This window comes from Dipodomys merriami, unplaced genomic scaffold (genome assembly GCF_024711535.1).
Source record: "Dipodomys merriami isolate MVZ:Mamm:240054 unplaced genomic scaffold, mDipMer1.0.p SCAF_1, whole genome shotgun sequence".
Classification (NCBI taxonomy): domain Eukaryota; kingdom Metazoa; phylum Chordata; class Mammalia; order Rodentia; family Heteromyidae; genus Dipodomys; species Dipodomys merriami.
This window is the reverse complement of record NW_027202270.1, coordinates 137694998-137715060: the sequence shown is the minus strand read 5'-3', so window position 1 is coordinate 137715060 and position 20063 is coordinate 137694998. Positions and strand designations below refer to the sequence as shown.

The window sequence follows — 20063 nt, the reverse complement described above, 5'->3', positions numbered from 1 at the left end:
GGGGGGCTGGGAAGGTGGTTCAGTGGTAGAGTGCTTGCCTTGCATGCCTGAGGCCCTGGGTTCGATTCCTTAGCACCACATAAGAAAAAAGCCGGAAGTGGCACTGTGGCTCAAGTGGTAGAGTGCTAGCCTTGAGCTGAAGAGCTGAGGGACAGCGCCCAGGCCCAGAGTTCAGGCCCCACGACCAGACCCTCCCCCCCACCAAAAAAAATGACTTGTGGGAAGCATGTAGGATTCTTCCACAGATTTCTCTATTTGTTCAGCATTTCTTGGGAAGATAGACACATTTTTTTTTCTTCTTCAAAGATGATGGGAAAGTCAGGGCTGGGAAGGTGGCTCAGTGGTAGAGCACTTGCCTTGCATGCCTGAGGCCCTGGGTTCGATTCCTCAGCACCACATAAGCAAAAAGAAAAAAGCCAGAAGTGGCGCTGTGGCTCAAGTGGTAGAGCGCCAGCCTTGAGCTGAAGAACTGAGGGACAGTGCCCAGGCCCAGAGTTCAGGCCCCACGACCAGACCCTCTAACCCCCCCAAAAAAAGATAATGGGAAAGTCAAGGAGAAAATGTCAGACCTGGAGGGGCTTTGGATGTGGATGGTAAGGCTGAGCAATGCATGCCACACTCATCAGGATCAGGTGTTCCAGTGCCTAGACAGATCATCCAGATGCTGGAGCTTCAGTATCCAAGAATGTGGAAAGTTCTCAGGTATTGTCTATACCGTTGAGGACAGGCAGCAACTTGATAGCTTTCAACATTGCTGATTCTACTGTGTCTTTTCCTTCAAGCTTCAATCCAACCCCATGAGAGAGAGGAGAGGGTCCAAATAACCTAAGACAAATTTGGTTGATAGAATTTACTCTGGAACAAAACAAAACAAAACAAAAACCCAACAAAGAACAAGCAAGCTTATTAGGAAAGATGGGCTTGAATTGTCATGATTTCTTTTTTTCACTTAGAGAAGTAGGTTTGATTATTTAATAGAGGGCCTTATGTTTGAATGGTGCTATAAATCATCCAAAACTCACCTACCATTTACTTCTTCAAACCAGTGCAACCTTATGGTTTGTGAACTTTAAATGACTTCAAAATTCTAGGGTCATCTTTTATGCTTTTTTTCTCCTCCCTGCCCCTCTTTTTCTCCATCCAACCTATTTCAAGTTTTTGGCTTTTGGGACCTACCCCCACAAGACTGTTACAAAAGACAAATGAACCAGATACCTGTGCCTCTTTGAAATCTACCTGATTCTTCCTGATTGTCCAGAATCACCTGTGTTAAGGATCAATGGAACCCGGCGCCAAATGTTCACAACCTGCATGTAGAAGCCCATCAGAACACTGGCTCCCTCACTTGAGCTGTGTGGACTGATAAAAGAGGTCCAGTGTGGCTCTCTGCTGGTGGCTTCCTATGTCTGTTGGGCCAATTAGCAGCTACTTCTGAGTCCTGTGTATATCTAGCCCAGGGCCTGGATAATGCCCTCTGGGATCTGTACTGATGGGTTGAATGTGTATCCCTATACTTTATCCTTATGTTTTACATAAGGGATGGGGTGGTTTCTTATGTACCACTTAGTACGGCAAGAATCCATCAGAAACTGGTTTCTGGTTTTTAAGATGCAAGGTTTACAATTTCCATGGGTAGCTTCAGTTCAGAGCCCTCCTAAGCAGGGTGGTATGTGAGGTAACACAGGCTTTGGCTTTCTTATAGACTGGTTCTCTTCCACAGCTACAGGATGGGGTTTGGTCCATGGTTAACCACCAGTTGCAGCTCCAGTTCTTATCCAATTTGTTAATGGCCACTTGTTCATTCATGAACGAATGCAGGTGTCCAGTTATAAAGGCATCCACTAATCTACCTGCTAGATTAGTGCAGGAACACCGCACCCTTGAGGTCTACCAGGTGGGTGTCAAGCGTTTCTAAGAAGCTCTGTCCAGGAGGATTAATGTCCAGCAGCTGGGCGATCCTTGCCCTCCATTGGTTTCCTGCTTAGCTTCTAACAGCTGGGGCTGAGTATTGGCTTTTGGGTCCCATCCTGGCTGAGGAGCTGCTCCAGGCATGAAGTGGAGAACAACCAGAGCCAGAAAACAAGTATGTGGTTGGGAGAATCTAGCAGGAAAGGTAGCCAGTCAGGGCGTCCGTCCGTCCAAGATCCCCCTTCATTATCTTTGGGGCAGGGAGGGCAGAGGCGGAGAGGCGGGGGTGGGGTAGTGGTGAGGGGGGGAGGGCGCTCCAGGCCGCCCCTGCCCCAGGTGGGGGGGGCTGGGATCTCGGGGCGCTGACGGGGCTGGCAGTGGCTGCGGGCGCGGGGCGGCGCGGCGGGGGCGCGCGGCGGGAGGGGCCGTGCGCGGCGCGGACCTCGAGCGCGCGGGGCCCACCGAGGAGCGCGCGCCGGGTCCGGCTCGGTGCCGGGGGGACCCCAGTCACGGGCAGCCGCCGGGCAGCCCCCTCGCCCTACCATGGCGACTGACAGTGAGTGTGCTCCCGCTTCGGGGCCCCGGGGGTCAAAGGAGGAGAGGCCGCGGCGCCCAGGGTGGGAAGTTCTCCTCTTGCAGGTGTCTGTCTTTGTGCCAGGCTCGCGGGAGCGGGCGGGGGAGGGGGGGTGGAGGGGGAAGTGGCCGGGCACCCCGATCTCCGTGCTGCGGGCAGGACTTGGGAGAGGAGGCGATCCCGGCAGCTGGCTTGGGATGGAGGTGGTGGATGGGCTGGGCCTGAGGTGTGGGGGAGAAGGGGGGGATACCTGACGCCTTGGGGCAGCGCGGCCTGCCCGCTGGCGGAACGCCGTCCCCAGGCCCAGGCTTTGGCGCTGCGAGTTCAAGGCTCGGGGTGCGGTTTGCGCGCGCGCGCACCTCCTGGGGATCAGGATGGCTTTTTGTACTGGGTGACTCCCTCCCCCCACGGGGACATCCGTGTCCCTCCCCAGCAGCTCGGCTCCCCGTGGACAGGGAAGGGGAAGCGCGTGGAGATGTCAGGTTCCCATCCGAGCTGGGAGTGTAGGGAGGCGCGGGGGAGGGGGTTGCCTTGGGCTCGGGGCACGTCTGCCTTGGTTGGGGGTGGGGAGGGAAGGGCTTGCGCTTTGGGAAACTGCCATCTACGAAAACGGATTGAATTACCTGTGGCCGAAGCTAGATACCTGTGAGTAAAAAGCCATCGGGTCACACCGCTAGCTCCACAGCTAGCACCTGAGGTCCCTTGGCGCAGCCATGACAACTAACACATATGAGGGACTTGTGGGTTTGAGGATGAAGGGAAAAGGCCTGGGGAGGCGTGTTTTGAAGAGACTAGAAGGGACCAAGATGGGAAGAGGAGGACCAGATTTTCTGCAATAATTCATTCCCTTTTTTTGAAATAAACTTACCCACCACAGTTGTGATACAAGCAGAGAACGTGAGTTTTGTAGCTAAAAAGCCACAATTCTAGAGCTCTGGGCACGGTCCCCATTTGTGTTGTCTTTTCGTGTTGTTTTGCACTACTAGGGTTTGAACTCAAGTCATGCTTGCTAGGCAAGTGTCCTACCACTTGAGCTGTACTCTAAGCCCTAGTTTCTGTCTTTTAAAATTATGGCAAGGTTGCTGGCAGTGGTCGTTCACATCTGTTGCCCCAGCACTGAGAGTGCTTAGGCAGAATGGCCAGTTCCAGGCCAGCCTGAGTTACATAGTGACACCCTATTCCCACAAAATGGAAAGGCCAGTTGTGTGATTCCCTTCTTTTCTCCCATTTGCCATTCTGTCTCTGTCTCTTTTTTTTGGTTGGTTGTAGGGCTTGAACTCTGGGCCTGGGCGCTGTCCCTGAGTAATTCAGCTCAAGGCAAGAGCTCTACTACTTGAGCCACAGTGCCACTTTCAGTTTTCTGGTGGTTATTTGGAAATGAAAGTCTCACGGACTTTGTTGCCCAGGCTGGCTTTGAACCGTGATCCTCAGATCTCAGCCTGAGTAGCTAGGATTACAGGTATGAGTCACTGGCCCTGGCTTGCCATTCTTTTATATGAATGAATACACAAATATGCCCTTTGTGGTTTTAAACTTAAAAAATGTAGACCAGGTGTTTATAGTAAAATCAGCTATTAATTGGGGCCAATCTTTTTCTTTTCCTTTTCTTTTTCCTGGTCCTGGGGCTTGAACTCTGGGCCTGTGTGCTGTCCCTGGGCTCCTTTTTCTCAAAGCTAGTGCTCTACCACTTGAGCCACAGGTCCACTCTGGCTCCCCCCTCCCCCCCCCCCCCCCATTAATTGGAGATTAGAGTCTCATGTACTCTCCTGCCCAATCTGCCTTTGAACTGCGATCCTCAGACCTCAGCCTTCTGAGTAGCTAGGACTACAGGTGTGAGACACTTGAGTCTGGCTCCCATTTTTTTTTCTCACTTGTGCTCATTTATACAAAGAGTACTGGGTTTTTGTTGTTGTTTTTTGTGTCTTGTTAACGGAATTGTGAATTTAGGCTTTTATTAACAAAGTAAGAGGAAGATCATGAAACATGGCCTTAGTTATGTGATTTTTAGAAAAACAATAGCAGAGGTATTCAACCACACAATTCATTAATTATACAAATGAAGTATGAGAATATTCTATTTTTTAAAAAAATTGGGTGAAGATGCTGCATTGAGTGTCATAGAAAAAAACATGCTTCTGTTTCAATTTATTTAGATAAATATTGCTTTTTTACTTTCTAATATAGTATATTGGAGTCTACTGAATATTCATACTTGTATCATATGGGTTTTATTCCTTTATGGGAAAAGCTGTGTTGATATTTAGCTCTTGAGACTGAAGAAACAATATAAAATTTATTCTCAGGACGGAGTAAGAAATTCAGAATTGGGGCTCACAATGTCCATAGTATGGAGAAAAATTAGTTTGCTTTTGTTAGTATTCAAAAGTATTGAGAGAAAAAAAAGTATTGAGAGAGTCTAGTTGCTTGCACATATAATCCTAGTTACTCAGGAGACTGAGACCTGAGGATCACAGTTTGAAGCCAGCCTGGGCAGGAAAGTCTTTGAGACTCTTATCTCCAATTAACCACCAAAAAGCTCTCTAAGTGATATGGATGTACAGCCAATGTGGAGAACCCCTGTACTCTGAGCCCTGTTTCCCTCTGATTCAAACTCCACAGTCTTTTTATAGTTAGAAGAAAGGTGATGCTCCAACTGTGGTGACCAGGGATCTTTTCTGATACACAGTTGTGGTGGAGTTGTGTATGTGAGTTCCAGTACTGTGACTTGAATTTAGGACCTTGTGCTCTCTCTTGTCCTTATCAACTCATGGTTAATACTCTCCCACTTGATCCACACCTCCACTCCTGACTTTTTTTTTTTTTTTTTTTTTTTTTGGTATAGATCCTAGGGCTTAAACTCAGGCCCTAGGCACTGTTTCTGAGCTCTTTTGCTCAAGGCTACCATACTGCCACTTGAAATACACACAGCTCCACTTCTGGTGCTTTGGCAGTTTATTGGAGATAAGGGTTTCATGGATTTTCCTGCCTTGGCTGGCGTCTAACCACAACCTTCAGATATGAGCCCCAGAATAGCTAGGATTATAGGTGTAAGTCAGTGGCACTTGGCTCAACTCCTGACTTTTGCTTAATTAAGAGATGGAGTCTTGTGGATTGCTCAGCTCAGGCTGGCTTTGAACCTTATCAGATCTTAGTCTCCTAAGTAGCTAGGAATACAGGTATGAGCCATCTGCAACTGGCTGACAGATTTCTTTATTTAGCATCAGCTGCTTCTCTTCCTCCTCCTCTTCCTCCCTCCTCACTCCTCCTCTTCTTCTTCTTCTCACCTCCTCCTCCTTTCTTCTTCCCATTCTTCTTCCTTCCTCCTCCTTCTTTTCTTCTTCTTCTGTGCTCTTCCTGGGAATTGATCTCAGGGACTGGGTGCTATTCCTGAGCTTCTTTTGCTCAAGGCTCGTGCTCTACCACTAGAACCACAATGCCATTTCTGGCTATTTTTGTGTATGTGTGTGTGTGTGTGTGTTGGGGCGGGGAAGGGGATAGCTTATTGGAGATAAGAGTGTCTCAGACTTTCTTGCCTGGGCTGGCTTTGAAGCGTGTAGGATTGCAGCCATGCGTCTCTGGCACCCCACTTTTAGTTAACTTCTTTAAGGATGGAGATGTGGGTCATTGGCTAGGTGCTTGCTTAACATGTGTGAGGCTATAGGTTCCATTTCCATTACAGGAAAAAAAAAAAAAAAGGGAAAGAGAGTTAGCTCTGATTCTCTGCCCTTGGTCCATAATAGAAACTTGAAAAAAAAATTTGGGGTATTGGTATTGGTATTAAAAATAATGTAGGTTCAGATTTTAACATGCCTCAGAATCATTTGGAGTCTGCTGGGCTCTCCCCCTCCTCCCCCTGGCTTGGGCCTGAGAATTTACATATTCAGTGATGTGCATGAACCTCTCATGTGCATGAGAGGTGTGACTGCACACCTCTGCAGGTGAGAGAATGACAGGTGACAGGCAGACGAAACCCAGGGTTAACAGCTGCTTCTTCAGCTGTCCAGTCATGTCACTATACTTAACTGCATGGCTTCATTAAGCTAAACCAAACCTGGGAATAACATTGCTTTGGGGCTTTAACTGAAAGATTTTTTTTTAAATCCATTTTCTTTCCCTTCTACAAATTTCTCTTTGAGGGAAAAATTGGTTGTAAAACCAGGCAAAATTCAAATGTGATTCCTCTGTCATTTCTTTCTTTCTTTTCTTCTTCTTCTTCTTCTTCTTTTTTTTTTTTTTTTTTTTTTTTTGCCAGTTCTAGGGCTTGAACTTAGGGCCTGGGCACTGTTCCCGAGTTGCTTTTGCTCAAGGCTTGAGTCATAGAGCCACTTCTGGCTTTTTCTATGCATGTGGTACTGAGGAATTAAACCCAGGGCTTTGTGCATGCTAGGCAAGCACTCGACCACTAAGCAGCATTCCCAGCCCCCTCAGTCATTTCTGGAAGAAATCCAGAATGACCTTCTTTATGGCTGTGCTGTGTAAGTGTACATAAAGCAAAGATTCTAAAGCCAGACTCCAGCGAAGAAATAGAGAAATTTAAAAATCTCACCTTGGCTTCTAGTAACTTCCCATGACCTGGAAAGTTTTACATCCCATTTGCTCTATAAAATGGTACTTAGATATTTTGAACAATGTTTCATGATTTTTTATTTTTTACATAACAAATCTTTAGATAATTTTGTGTTTCCTGATAGAGGTGAAGAATTTTTTCCTTTTCTTCCACTTGTGACATTTGTTGCATTTTAATACTTCTTTTTATGGGTCTTACTTTTGAAGACATTTTTGTCTGCTTATAAGCATAAATTTGCATGGGGACAAACAAGTCGTTTAAGGATTCAGGTGGACCTGTTGCAACAATGAGAAGTACAAAATGTCATGTCAAAACCAGCTTTACAATGTCGGTGTGGGGGGGGAGGGGGGTAAAATTGGGTGGGGGGAGGGGGGAGGCTGGGAAGGGAGGTGAAGGGTAAATAAAGGAGGAGGCTGCAATGCTTGGTAAGAAATGTATGCATTATCCTGCCCATGTAATTGTAGCCCCTCTGTACAGTATGTTCTCAAATAAAATAAAATAATATTAAAAAAAATAAGCATAAATTTGCAGTCACAGCTAGGCATGTTAGGCAATGTTGGAAATATTACCTAAATTATGCTGCAGAAATCTTGGGCAATTCTTAGGTTGTTGGGTTTTTGAGGCTGATGAGCATTTGGTGTCATAAAGGATTCATGTGTTCCCTTTACTTGTTCCTGGTTTAATGGGTGATCTTGTGACAGATTTTTCCTTTGCTGGCTGCTTTTTTACTTTTTTGTCTGATACAGGGACTCAGTATCTGACACTTTTGCTCATTGGCTGGTGCTCTACCATCTAAGCCACACCTACAATCCCTTGTGTCTCTGTTGGTTGTAGGGCTTAAACTGAGGGCCTGGGCACTGTCCCTGAATTTTTTTTGCTCAAGGCTAGTGCTCTACTACTTTGAGCTACAGCTCCATTTCTGGTTTCTGAGTGGTTAACTGTAGATATATCTCAAGGACTTTCTTGCCCAGGCTGGCTTTGAACTGTGATCCTCAGATGTCAGTTTCCCAAGTAGCTATGATTACAGACCTGAGCCCCCAGCACCCAGCTCCCTTGTGTTCTTTTTGACTGGTCCATCCACTAGCTAATCTTTGCTGAGCCATAGACCATGTCTACTTACAGTTCTTCTCTTTTACTTTCTTGATGATAACCTGCAGCTTCCTGTCTTTCCATCATCCCAACTCTATAAGCAATTTCCACTTCTGGCTCAGGCCTGGGCAGAAAGAGGAGAGAAGGAAAAGTTAAATGAGACTCTCAGTGAGTAGACAGGGGCACCACAGTCAGAGAGTGCTTGAGATGTCAGGATGTAGGCTTTGTAGAATTTAAAAGAAAATTGCTGCTGGGCGTCGGTGGCTCATGTCTGTAATCCTAGCTACTTCCAGGAGGCTGAGATCTGAGGATCGCAGTTCAAAGCCAGTCTGGGCAGGAAAATCCATGAGACTCTTATCTCCAATAAACCACCAGAAAACCAGAAGTGGCACTGTGGCTTGAACTCAGACTCTGGGCCCTGGGCCTTAGCTTTTCTCTCAGTGCTAATGCTCTACCATTTGTGTCACGGCTCCACTTCCAAGTCTTTGCAAATTAATTGGAGATAAGAGTCTCATAGGCTTTTCTGCTCAGGCCAGATCTGAACCTTGATCCTCAGATCTCAGCCTTCAAAGTTACTAGACTTATAGCTATAAGTCATTGACTCGCAGCTTACCAATGTCTTTATTATGGGTACATAATAAAGGTTATTATATACAATAGTCTTTCAAACTAAGTGGCCCTTATTGCCAGTCTTCTCCTAATTTTTAGGGTAAATGCTTTGAAAGTAAATCTAAGACACCTCTACTTACTTCCCTCCCAGGCTCTTCTTAAACTTAAGCACAGTAGCCATTGTGCAACCAGAGGATCACAGTTAGATGTTACTAGTGCTATAGCACAGCAACCAGACTTCCAAGAAATGCATTGATATGACATCTATGGGTTGTGCACTTGTTTTAAGCTTGAAAAACTAACTAAGCCTCGGTAACTACAAACAGTGTAGAAGAAAAGATCTAAGATACTACTTGTTCTTTTATTTTCCTCCCTCTGTTTTTTTTTTTTTCTTAAACCAAGAATTCAAACGTAGAAGTGGGGATCCAGACAATATTCTGGACTGATTTACCCAGTTCATATTATTTTCATGAAACATTCTGAAAGTCAGAATGAATATTTAAGTATTATTTGAGCAGAACCTACTTGTTTTTAATTTCTGCTTGGCAGTGTTGCATTGGTAAGTCTGGGGAAACTTTCCACCATTGACTTTGACTTTCTAAGTATATGTAAAATGTGGTCTACATGTTTTCTAATAGCAGTGGGCTAGAAGTCCTAGGAGGATTTTAAAAAGTGTCCTTAAAATCCATTTATGGATATGCTGCTCCTTTTAGGTAGATCTTCCTCCCTCCTTCCCTCCCTCTCTTCCTTCCTTCCTTCCCTCCCTTCCTTCCTTCCTTCTTTCCTTCCTTCCTTCCTTCCTTCCTTCCTTCTTTCCTTCCTTCCTTCCTTCCTTCCTTCCTTCCTTCCTTCCTTCCTTCCTTCCTTCCTTCCTTCCTTCCTTCCTTCCTCCCTCTCTTCCTTCCTTCCTTCCCTCCCTTCTTCCCTCCCTCCCTCCCTCCCTCTCTTTTCCTTCCCTCCCTCCCTCCCTTCTTCCTTCCTTCCTTCCTTCCTTTCTCCCTTCCTCCTTTCCTCCCTTCTCTCCCTCCCTCCCTTCTTCCTTCCTTCCTTCCTTCCTTGAATACACTACTTGCTTCTTTAGCAGATTGGATTTTCTTATAGTCAGGGTAGAATATTCTTCTGGATTCTAATATTAGGAATGTAGTTACATTTTATGCTCTGATCACAATGGAGTAAATGTTGAGACATAAATGATTTTACTCTATATGAAAATTTCCTTGATTTACTTCAAAAAAATACCATAAATGTCATCTACTACCAATGGCAATTAGGTTTTCAACTGGTGAGCTCAAAAATTTCAAAAGACTAGTTAGCTGACTGTGGCAGAGTGGAAGGGAATTGAGGCTTGTGTTTGGAGGTGTTTGCATTTTGAAGTCTGATCTTGTAACTCAGTGGCTAGGTGATCTTTGGTAAATGAACTTTCCAGAGACCTTGGCACACAGAAGATATTGAATAAATGTCTTTCCTTTTGTCTCCCGAGAGATACTTCACGTCACAAGACAGCTCATATCACAAGAACAATCTGATCTTCAGAAATAGGGTGCCTACTCATAGATTCCAGTTTTCTTTGTGAAGAGTATAAAATCAAGGCCAAATATTCTGGTTAGAAATGTCAAGACTGTAGCCAAGTGTCACAACCTATGTCTGACTTCTGACTAAAGAGTGCAGTAAAGATGATGGCATGTTGCTTCCATAATACTATGAACAGTCTTAGCATCTGTCTAACAAGAGATTGCCTCTCCACAGAAGGCATTGATGAATGGAATAATAAAGCTAGAAATAATTGCTCTGATCAAAAAGGAAATTGCTCTTTATTTTTTTGGGCAAGGTTGAGGGGTGAGGCAGAAGAAGTTTATTAAGGTGCCAGCAAAAAAACCCAAACAAACAAACACTTTAGCTACTATCCCAACACCCAACACAATGCTGTATAGGCAAATAGGTGTAGCCAGTTCCATGAGCTACTTGGAGTAAGGATTAAGACCATCCTCGTCTTTATACATTGAGTTGGATCCTGGAGACAAATATTTTTGCCTAGTAAAATCTGCTTATATAAAATAAACAGAAGTGATGTGCCAGTGGCTTACCCCTGTAATCCTAGCTATTCAAGAGACTGAGATCTGAGTATTGTAGTTCCAAGGCAGCCTGAGCAGGAAAGTTTGTGAAACTCTGTGTATGTGTGTGCTCCAGTCCTGAGGCTTGAACTCAGGGCCTGGGTGCTGTCCCTGATCTTTTTTGCTCAAAGCTAGCATCTATCACTTGAGCCACAGCTCTACTTGCAGCTTTTTGGTGGTTAATTGGAGATAAGAGCCTCATGAACTTTCCTGTCTTGGCAGGCTTCTAACTGACATCCTCATATCTCCACCTCCTGAATAGCTAGAATTATAGATGTGAGCCACTGGTGCTGGCAGTGGATCTCTTATCTCTAATTAACCATTGAAAAGAAAAAGCCAGAGTGGAGCTGTAGCTCAGGTGGTAGGATGCCAGCTTTGTATGAAAAAACGAAGGGAGAATGCAGAAGCTCTGAGTTCAAACCCCAGTATTGATGTGTGTGTGTGTGTGTGTGTGTGTGTGTGTGTGTGTGTGTGTGTGTGTGTGTGTATGCGCATGTGTACATACACAGTTATGAACTGGGATGGTGGTCCTCAAGATCTGTGAGATCAAAAGTCTTTTCAAAATAAGATTATAGATGAATGGAAAGAGAATGCAGTCGTAATATTCAATATATAGATGTGTGAATTGAATGGGTGGGGTTGGGAGAGATGGAGACAGAATGACAAAGAGGTGACAGTGATCCAGATGCATTATACTTACAACTGATATGTTAAATCATATCAGGAGAACTGGAAATATGGCTTAGTGGTAGAGTGCTTGCCTAGAATGCATCAAGCCCCAGGTTCCATTCCTCAGTACCACAAAAACAGAAAAAGCCAGAAATGGCACTGTTGTTCAAGTGGTAGGGTGCTAGCCTTAAGCAAAAGAAGCTCAGAGACAGTGCCCAGGCACTGATTTCAAGCCCCAGGACTGGCAAAAAAAAAATCCCTACTTAAAGATAATTTTTAAAAAGATTGTATTTGTATTTTCATTCACCTTTTGCATCAGTGTTTGCAGTGGGTGCAGGGGAGATGATGATACCATCCCCTTGAGGCTAATAGAATATTTGCTTTTGTAATCTTCCGTTTTCCTCAGTCTTAATTTAAAAATACAGTAAATATTACTAAATAGAACTCACTGAAATCAAGTTCCTGGTGATCCTTAAATCTTCAGAGGGCCCTAAGACCCCCACATTTGAGAATACACCATCTTGCTGCATTGAAGGCTATATTGGAACAAATCATCTATTAGCTTCTCGAATAATCGTGTCTGGTCCTTACACAACCATGGACCAAACTTGTGTCATCAACTTTGTGTTGTGTCGGTACTGGTGATTATATAGGAAGCATTTCTGAGCTTGGTAGTTTTCTTTACAGATAACCATTCCTGGGGCCTGCCTGTGGCTCTGTGTGGGGAAGAGCTTGTATGTGCAAGCCAACCCCATGGTATTGTGTCAGTCTAGGTGATGGGGAGGCTTGACCATCTTTCCTTCATTGTCAGAGCTCCTGGGGATCACCATGGGTTCAGTACAGACCACTCTGCCCTGGGGATGAGGCCTGCTCCAAAATCCAGAGCCTCTCTGCTTTCATTTCTCAGGAGTTTAAACAGATAGAGTGTGCTGGTCAGCTTGGACTACCAAAACAAGATGGAGGCAGTTTAAAGGACGATCATTAATTTATTCACTGTTTTGAAGCTGTAAGTCTAAGGTGGGCTGGTGAGGGTGGGGCGGGGGGTAGAAGGTCTCGTAATCCAGTGAGGTCTCCTCTCTTCCTGGCTCACAGAGAGCCTGCTTTCCTCAGTGGCTTAGCATGGAAAAGCAGAAAGACTTTGGTATTGGTTTTTCCCCTCTATAAACTCATCTAACAGTAATTGCCTCGTTAAAGACCCCATGATTAAAGGGATTAGCGGTTAGGGAGTCAGTGTTTTATTTATTTATTTATTTATTTGGTCAGTTCTGGGGTGAAAACTCTCTTAGCTTTTCTGCTCAAGGCTGGTACTCTGTCACTTGAGTCAAAGCTCCACTGCTGGCTTATTGCTGGTGAATTGGAGATAAGAGTCTCATAGACTTTCCTGCCAGGCTGGCTTTGAACCTGGATGTTCAGGTCACACCTCCAAGATTACAGGATTGAGACACGTGCTGCCCGGCCTCAGGGGATGATTTATGAATTATGGGGGACATAATTCAGTCTGTTACACTTGAGAAGGCAATGGTCCTCTGGCCCTGTTGGTGGCCTGGGATCTGGAGGAAGGGTCACATTCTTCCATCCTTCCAACCAACTTTCCTATTACCAGCCCTCCTCTCGTCTCCTGCTAAGGGGCCTAGCACTTCAGTTATGGCCACTCTGGGGTTCTTCTGCGTGAGTCAGCTGGCCCAACTTGTCATTCCCTTTCTAAGTAGCTGCAGCTATGAGAGAGACTGTTGAGTCTTAGTGTTCTCATCTTTCTCATTTGCAATCACTTCTCTCTTGTTCTTTTTTTTTAATCCTTCCTTTCTTCCTTCCTTCCTTCCTTCCTTCCTTCCTTCCTTCCTTCCTTCCTTCCTTCCTTCCTCTCTCTCTCTCTCTCTCTTTCTTTCTTTCTTTCCTTTTTCTTTCATTGGTTGTGGGGCTTGAACTCATGGCCTGAGCACTGTCCCTGAGCTCCTCTGCTCAAAGCTAGTGCTCTACCACTTTAATTCACAGCTCTACTTCCAGTTTTCTGATGGTTAATTGGAGATAAGAGTCTCACAGACTTTTCTGCCTGGCTTTGAACCGTGATCCTCAAATCTCAGCCTCCTGAGTAGCTAGTATTATAGGTGTGAGCCACTGGCACCTAGCTTTGCTCTATTTTTTTTTTTTTTTTAACAAAAATCTTTTTCTCTAAGGAATCTGAGATACAGAAATGGGGATAAAAGCATCTATTCAAGCCAGGCACTTGTGGCTCATGCCTGCAATCCTAGCTACTCAGGAGGCTGAGATCTAAGGATTGTGGTTCAAAGCCAGCCCAGACAGACATGTCAGTGAGACTCTTATCTCCAGTTACCACCAGAACAACGGAAGTGGTACCATGGCTCAAAAAAAAAAAAAAAAAGCATGTATTCAGTCTACCTTTTTTTGGGGGGGTGGTGGTGGTTGTTGCTGGGGGCTTGAACTCTGGGCTGGGGTACTGTCCCTGAGTAATTCAGCTCAAGTCTAGTGCTCTACCATATGAGCCATAGCGCCACTTCTGGTTTTCTGGTGGTTGGAAATAAGTCTTATGGACTTTCCTGCGTTGGCTGGCTTTGAACCGTGATCCTCAGATCTCAGCCTTCTGAGTAGCTAGGATTACAGGCCTGAGCCACCACTGCCCAGCTCAGTCTGCCATGTTATAATGGCAGCAAATCATTGGTAGAGATTCTAATGTTAACCAGACTTGAATTATGGAACAAAACCTAGAAATTATGATCTTCTTGTTATTATCTTTCCTTTTTTGAAAATATGTTTTAGGGAAATTTTATATATATATATGCATGTATGTATATATATATATATATATATTTAGTATTCCATTTTACATATTGCTACATCTTGTGTGTATTGTAAATGTTTGCAAGGAGGAGTTATAGTAAACATACATTTATGGTATCAATAGATACTGAAGCACTATTTTACCACTGTGGTGAAGCATAGAAATTTTGACACCCTGTAAATCCTTTCCCCCTATATTTTTTAGTTGTATATTATATTTACATTCTTTACTGGCTGAGTTATGTATCTTTTATGTGTGTGTGTGTGTGTGTGTGTGTGTGTGTGTGTGTGTGTGTTTCTGGGGCTTGAACTCAGAACTTGAATTCAAACCTCTCACACTCAACTGGCTCTCTTGCCTGGTGTTGGGGCTCCATCACATGGGCCACATTCTAGTTCTGAATTGTTTGAAAATTCATATGAGGAAGTATCTGAGAATGTGACTGCTATTAGAATGGGTCCTACTGGTGTCTTTATAAGAAGGGCACATTTGGATACAGAGAGACAACAAAAAACATGTGAAGAATAAAACATGGCTACAGGCAAGCCCACTGGAGGCGCGGCCGCAGGAGAAAGTGCTCCTGCTTGGTTGTAGCTTTAGAGCCTCCCTGACCTGTGAGGAAATGAATCCCGCTGCAGCACTCTGCTCTTCTTCATTCCTGAGGGCCACAGGTCCTCCCAGGCTCTGTTCCTTCCTGTCTGAAAAACCCATTAGCAGGTCCTCTATGGTAGGAAATGCGTAGTGTTCTCTCATCTGAAAAAGCCGCACTTCTCTTTTGTTTCTGAAGGACATTGTCACAGATATAGAATTCTGACTTGAGATTTCCTTTATCTCAGCACTAGACACACGGGTTAGTTCTGTCTCAATGATTTCAGGGGAGAAGTCCACGCCGCGGCCACAGCCACTTGAACTGTTTCCCCAGTATAGATGGATGCCTGTTTTCAAGATGTTTTAATGTCTTTAGTCTTCAGAAATTTAACTATTTGGGCTGGGAAGGTGGCTCAGTGGTAGAGCACTTGCCTTGCATGCTCGAGGCCCTGGGTTCGATTCCTCAGCACCACATAAACAAAAAGCCGGAAGTGGCGCTGAGGCTCAAGTGGTAGAGTGTTAGCCTTGAGCTGAAGAGCTGAGGGACAGTGCCCAGGCCCAGAGTTCAGGCCCATGACCGGACCCCCCCGCAAAAAAAGAAATTTAACTATTTGATATCTGGGTGTAGTTGTTTGTTCTCTTACTAAACATGTTTGCAGATTTTTTGATTCTCTAGATTTAAATCTTTCTTTAAACTTAAGATGTTTTCATTTATTCATTCATTCATCCATTCATCCATCCACCCTTTCTTCTCTCCCCCCCTCCATCCCTCTCTCCCTTCTTTCCTTCCTTCCTTTTCTCCCCCTCCACCAAGTACTAGGGCTTAAATTGGAGATCTCATGTGAAATTTTGTTCAAGACTGGCACTTTAGTACTTGAGCCATACCTCCATTTCTGGCTTTTTGTTGGTTAACTAGAGATGAAAGTCTCACAGATTCTTCTGCCTACCTGGCTCCAAACCTCAATTCTCAGCTGTCAGCCTCTTGCTTAATCAGGATTGCAGTTGTGAGCCACTGGTACCTAACTGAGTTCATCTTTCTATTTTATCTTACTATTCTAGGTATGAAACTGTTGAATCAAAGGGTACGCTCATATTTTGTTACTATTATTTTGTGGGGATAAACCTAGGGCCTTCCACTTGCTAGATTAGTACTCTAGCACCGAGCTACATCCCTGTTTTGTTTTGTTGTTTGTGTATTGGTTATGGGGCTTGAACTCAGGACCTGGACGCTGTCTCTGAGCTCTTTTGCTCAAGGTTTGCACTCTACCACTTTGAGCCACAGCTCCCCTTCCGGTTCTGCCCTGGCTGGCTTCAAACCATAATCCTTAGATCTCAACCTCCTGAGTAGCTAAGATTACAGGCATGAGCCACCAGCACCCAGCTCTGTCTTTTTATTGTTGTTGTTTTCTATTGTTATTGTAGAATTGATATACAGAAAGGTTACAGTTACATGAATCAGGCAATGAATACAATTCTTTTTGAGCCATGTCTCCACTTCTGTCCTTCTCTGCTGGCTTTCCCCTTCCATCCCCACCCACAAGCTAACCAATTCATTTTCCACATAGTGTCTAGTATCACTGTTGTATTTATTCACCTTTGTTCCACCTTTTATATGCCCTTACCCTCCCAAATATAAACAAACTAACAAATAAAACAAAAGGAAAACAAAAACAAAAACAGGAACAATGGCAGCTAAAAATGTTTGTTTCCTTTTCTTGGAGTTCATTTCATAGAATGTTATTTTATATGATCATCTGCACATAGCTTTTGAACTTTGGTTAAACACTCCTCTGCATATCCTCCTTTGGCTTCAGTGTGTGACTGTCTAGAGTACTATATAATTTATCCTGTCCCAGTGTGTGTGTGCATATATATATATATATATATATATATGTATATATATATGTATGTACATATATATATTTCTGTGTGTTTCCTTGTAGATTTATAGGCACATTCTAGTTCCACAAATGAAGGAAACCATGCATCCTATGTTTCTTTGGCTCTGGCTTATTTTGCTTAATATAATTTTTTCCATTTCCTTATGAATGGCACAGTGTCATTCTTTCTGTTGGATGAGAATTCCATTGTGTTGTTTGTGTTTGACATAAAGTTTTTGTTGGTGCAGGCTGGTTGCAAACTAATGATTCTTCTGCCTCTGCCTCCTGAGTATCTGGGATTATAGGTATGTGCCACCATGCCCAGATATAACATTCTGATGTTATGAAAATTCCTCAGAATATTGCACCAAGATATTCTTAGATCAGCAATGCGTTAGTAAGAAAGCTTCCTTATGAGAGTAGATTTCAAACAGTGGATCATCTAAAAATGATAATTTTTATCCTTATTACGGACATGTCTAGATGGTCACAACTTGAGTATTTCTTCAATGTATAAAACCTGCTTTTGTTGTCACCTGGAACTTGAGAGAAATGTAAACAGTTGAACCTTACGTAAGACTTACTGAGGGGCTGGGAAGGTGGCTCAGAGGTAGAGCACTTGCCTTGCATGCCTGAGGCTCTGGGTTCGATTCCTCAGCACCACATAAGCAAAAAGAAAAAAGCCAGAAGTGGTGCTGTGGCTCAAGTGGTAGAGCGCTAGCCTTGAGCTGAAGAGCTTAGGAACAGTGCCCAGGCCCAGAGGACCCCCCAAAAAAGACTTACTGATTATGCATTGTGTATGTGTGTGTGTGTGTGTATGTTAGCGCGCATGGTACCTTAGGTTTTTTTTTGCTCATCATTCAAGTGCTCTACACTTGAACCATAGTGCTACTTCAAGCTTTTTAAGTGATTAATTGGAGACATGAGTCTCATAGACTTTTCTGCTTGGGCTGGCTTTGAACCATGATCTCAAATCTCAGCCTCATGATTCATTCATCTTAACCCCTCTCGTTAGGGTTTTCTCAATTTCATTGTTTTCCTTTCTTTTTCTTTTCCTCTTAAAAAAAAATCTTTAGACAGTGACTCACTATGTTGCCCAAGTGGCCTTGAACTCCTGACCTTCCGACCTCAATCTCCCAAGTGATTTTCTTTTGTGATCTCAAATTAATATCCAGTTAGATTTTTATTTATTCTTATACATCAGAGGTACTTCTCTGCTTGCTGTCTCAGACTGGATTTTCCACTCCCCTTGCAGGGTCAGGGAAAGTAGTTTGAAGATTTGAAGTCATGTACACTTGAGATGCTGTTTGGCCTTGACTGAGGTTGCTGATTCTGCTTTTGATGACATATTTGACCTTGGGCTTTCTTGGGACCTTCAGAGTGCGGGGCTGCTGCAGTTTACACTTCTGTTCAGTAGTGACTGTGCTAGTAGGCAGGGCCAGGTGATCACAGGTGTTTGATCCTAGTTTGATCCTTTGTTGAGCTCAGGAGATGCAGCATCAGAATGCTTCCCAGGCCTCTCTGAGGTTCTTGGAGGACCTGTCTCTATAAAACAGGCACATTAATATGATGAGAAATGATACTCTGAGAGTCACTTATAGCAGAATGGCTCTCTAGGAAACAAATCCATTGTTAAAGTGTCTGCCAGGGTCTCCAATTCCTCTGGTGTGCAGAGCCACTCTGCCACCTAGTGGCTATACTTGAGAACTGTCCTTCCCCAGACAGCTGCTTTTTTCCTACCTCATGTCCTGCGAAGCTGGAATTGGTCTCTTGGAATTTTTCTGCCTTTGGCTTTTTTTAAACTTATTTTTAATTTTTTTTTATTTTAAGCAGTGTACAAAAGAGTTTCCACTTGACAAAGCATCTTATGAATACAATCCGTCTTGATCAATGTTACCCTTTTCAACATTCTTACCCCCGCAACCCACCCTTTCCCTTGTTTTTCTTAATTTTTAGGATATATATTGAATTTGCATTGCCATTTAACAAAGCTTTTAGGTATAAAATGCATCTTGATCTGTGTCATCCCTTCAGAATTTTCACTCTTCCTGTTTTGACCCATCCTTCCCTCATTTTTTTTTTTTAATTCTTTTTTTATTTTGCCAGTCGTGGGGCCCGAACTCTGGGCCTGGGCACTGTCCCTCAGCTCTTCAGCTCAAGGCTAGTGCTCTACCACTTGAGCCACAGCGCCACTTCCAGCTTTTTTCTGCTTATGTGGTGCTGAGGAATTGAACCCAAGGCCTCATGCACGCAAGGCAAGCACTCTACCACTGAGCCACCTTCCCAGCCCCCATTTTTCTTATTTTATTTTTATTTATTAAAAATTTTTTTTGTCGGCCGTGGGGCTTGAACTCTGGGCTTGGGTGCTGCCCCTGTGCTCTTCAGCTCAAGACAAGCGCTCTACCGCTTGAGCCACAGCGCCACTTCCAGTTTTCTAGTGGTTTATTGGAGATAAGAGTCTCACAGACTTTTCTGCCCGGGCTGGCTTTGAACGGAGATCCTCCTGAGTAGCTAGGATTACAGGCGTGAGCCACTGGCGCCTGGCTTCATTTTTCTTAATTTTGTGGTACATAAGATGCATTCTTGACTGGCTTTTAAAACTAATGTGATTTGAAGACCTAGGTCTTAGCTCACACCCAAAGAAAACTTTCTGATGGCTTTAAACAAAAATATATCTATAAGAAATTTAACTGACCGTGTAATAACATCTTGACATAGTAGATAATGTGTGTTCAAAGCAAGACCGAAGCAGTCTTACAAATCCCAAAGCTGCTTCAGGGGCACTCTGAACGATCCTGTAATTTCCCTGAGGGCTAGGGAAGCATTGTGTGTCAGGTATTAATTTATATCACAATTCTATTTTAGGTCACTTTCCTTTATGTCTCTAAATTAATTTTGTAATTACCTGCTTGACTGGAGGGAAAAAAAAAATCTAATCTCCATCAGCACAGAGGCACCTTTCCTAGCCTATGCTACAGAAAGAATCCCATGCTGGCACAAGGGCTCTATGCATGGCCGGGGCCCAGTCCACACTGCACAGGTGCCTTTGGTAAGCTACTGCAGCTGAGGATAGGCCCCTGGCCTCTACACCGGCAGATGACACACCCAGCCATGAACACCGCTGCCCACTCTTGGTCACATGCCCCACCCATCCAGCTTCAGATAGAAATGGGCCTGGAGGGCTGGGAAGGTGGCTCAGTGGTAGAGTGCTTGCCTTGCATGCATTGAGGTCCTGGGTTCGATTCCTCGGCACCACATAAGCAGGAAAAGCCGG

The 20063-nt window shown here is 44.2% G+C and overlaps 1 protein-coding gene across 3 annotated transcripts in view; it reads left to right on the top strand.

Moving 5' to 3' along the window:
• Positions 1-2347: 2347 nt before the first annotated feature.
• Positions 2348-20063, top strand: part of Syt16 (synaptotagmin 16) — a 224587-nt gene continuing 206871 nt past the window's right edge. For 2 of the 3 annotated variants that reach the window (XM_070032156.1, XM_070032165.1), the window contains exon 1: positions 2349-2464. In XM_070032156.1, coding sequence (XP_069888257.1) covers positions 2452-2464 — 13 coding nt within the window. In that variant the 5' untranslated portion in view covers positions 2349-2451. Of the gene's footprint in view, positions 2465-20063 lie in introns of all 3 variants that reach the window. The other variant, XM_070032147.1, reaches the window with a different exon arrangement.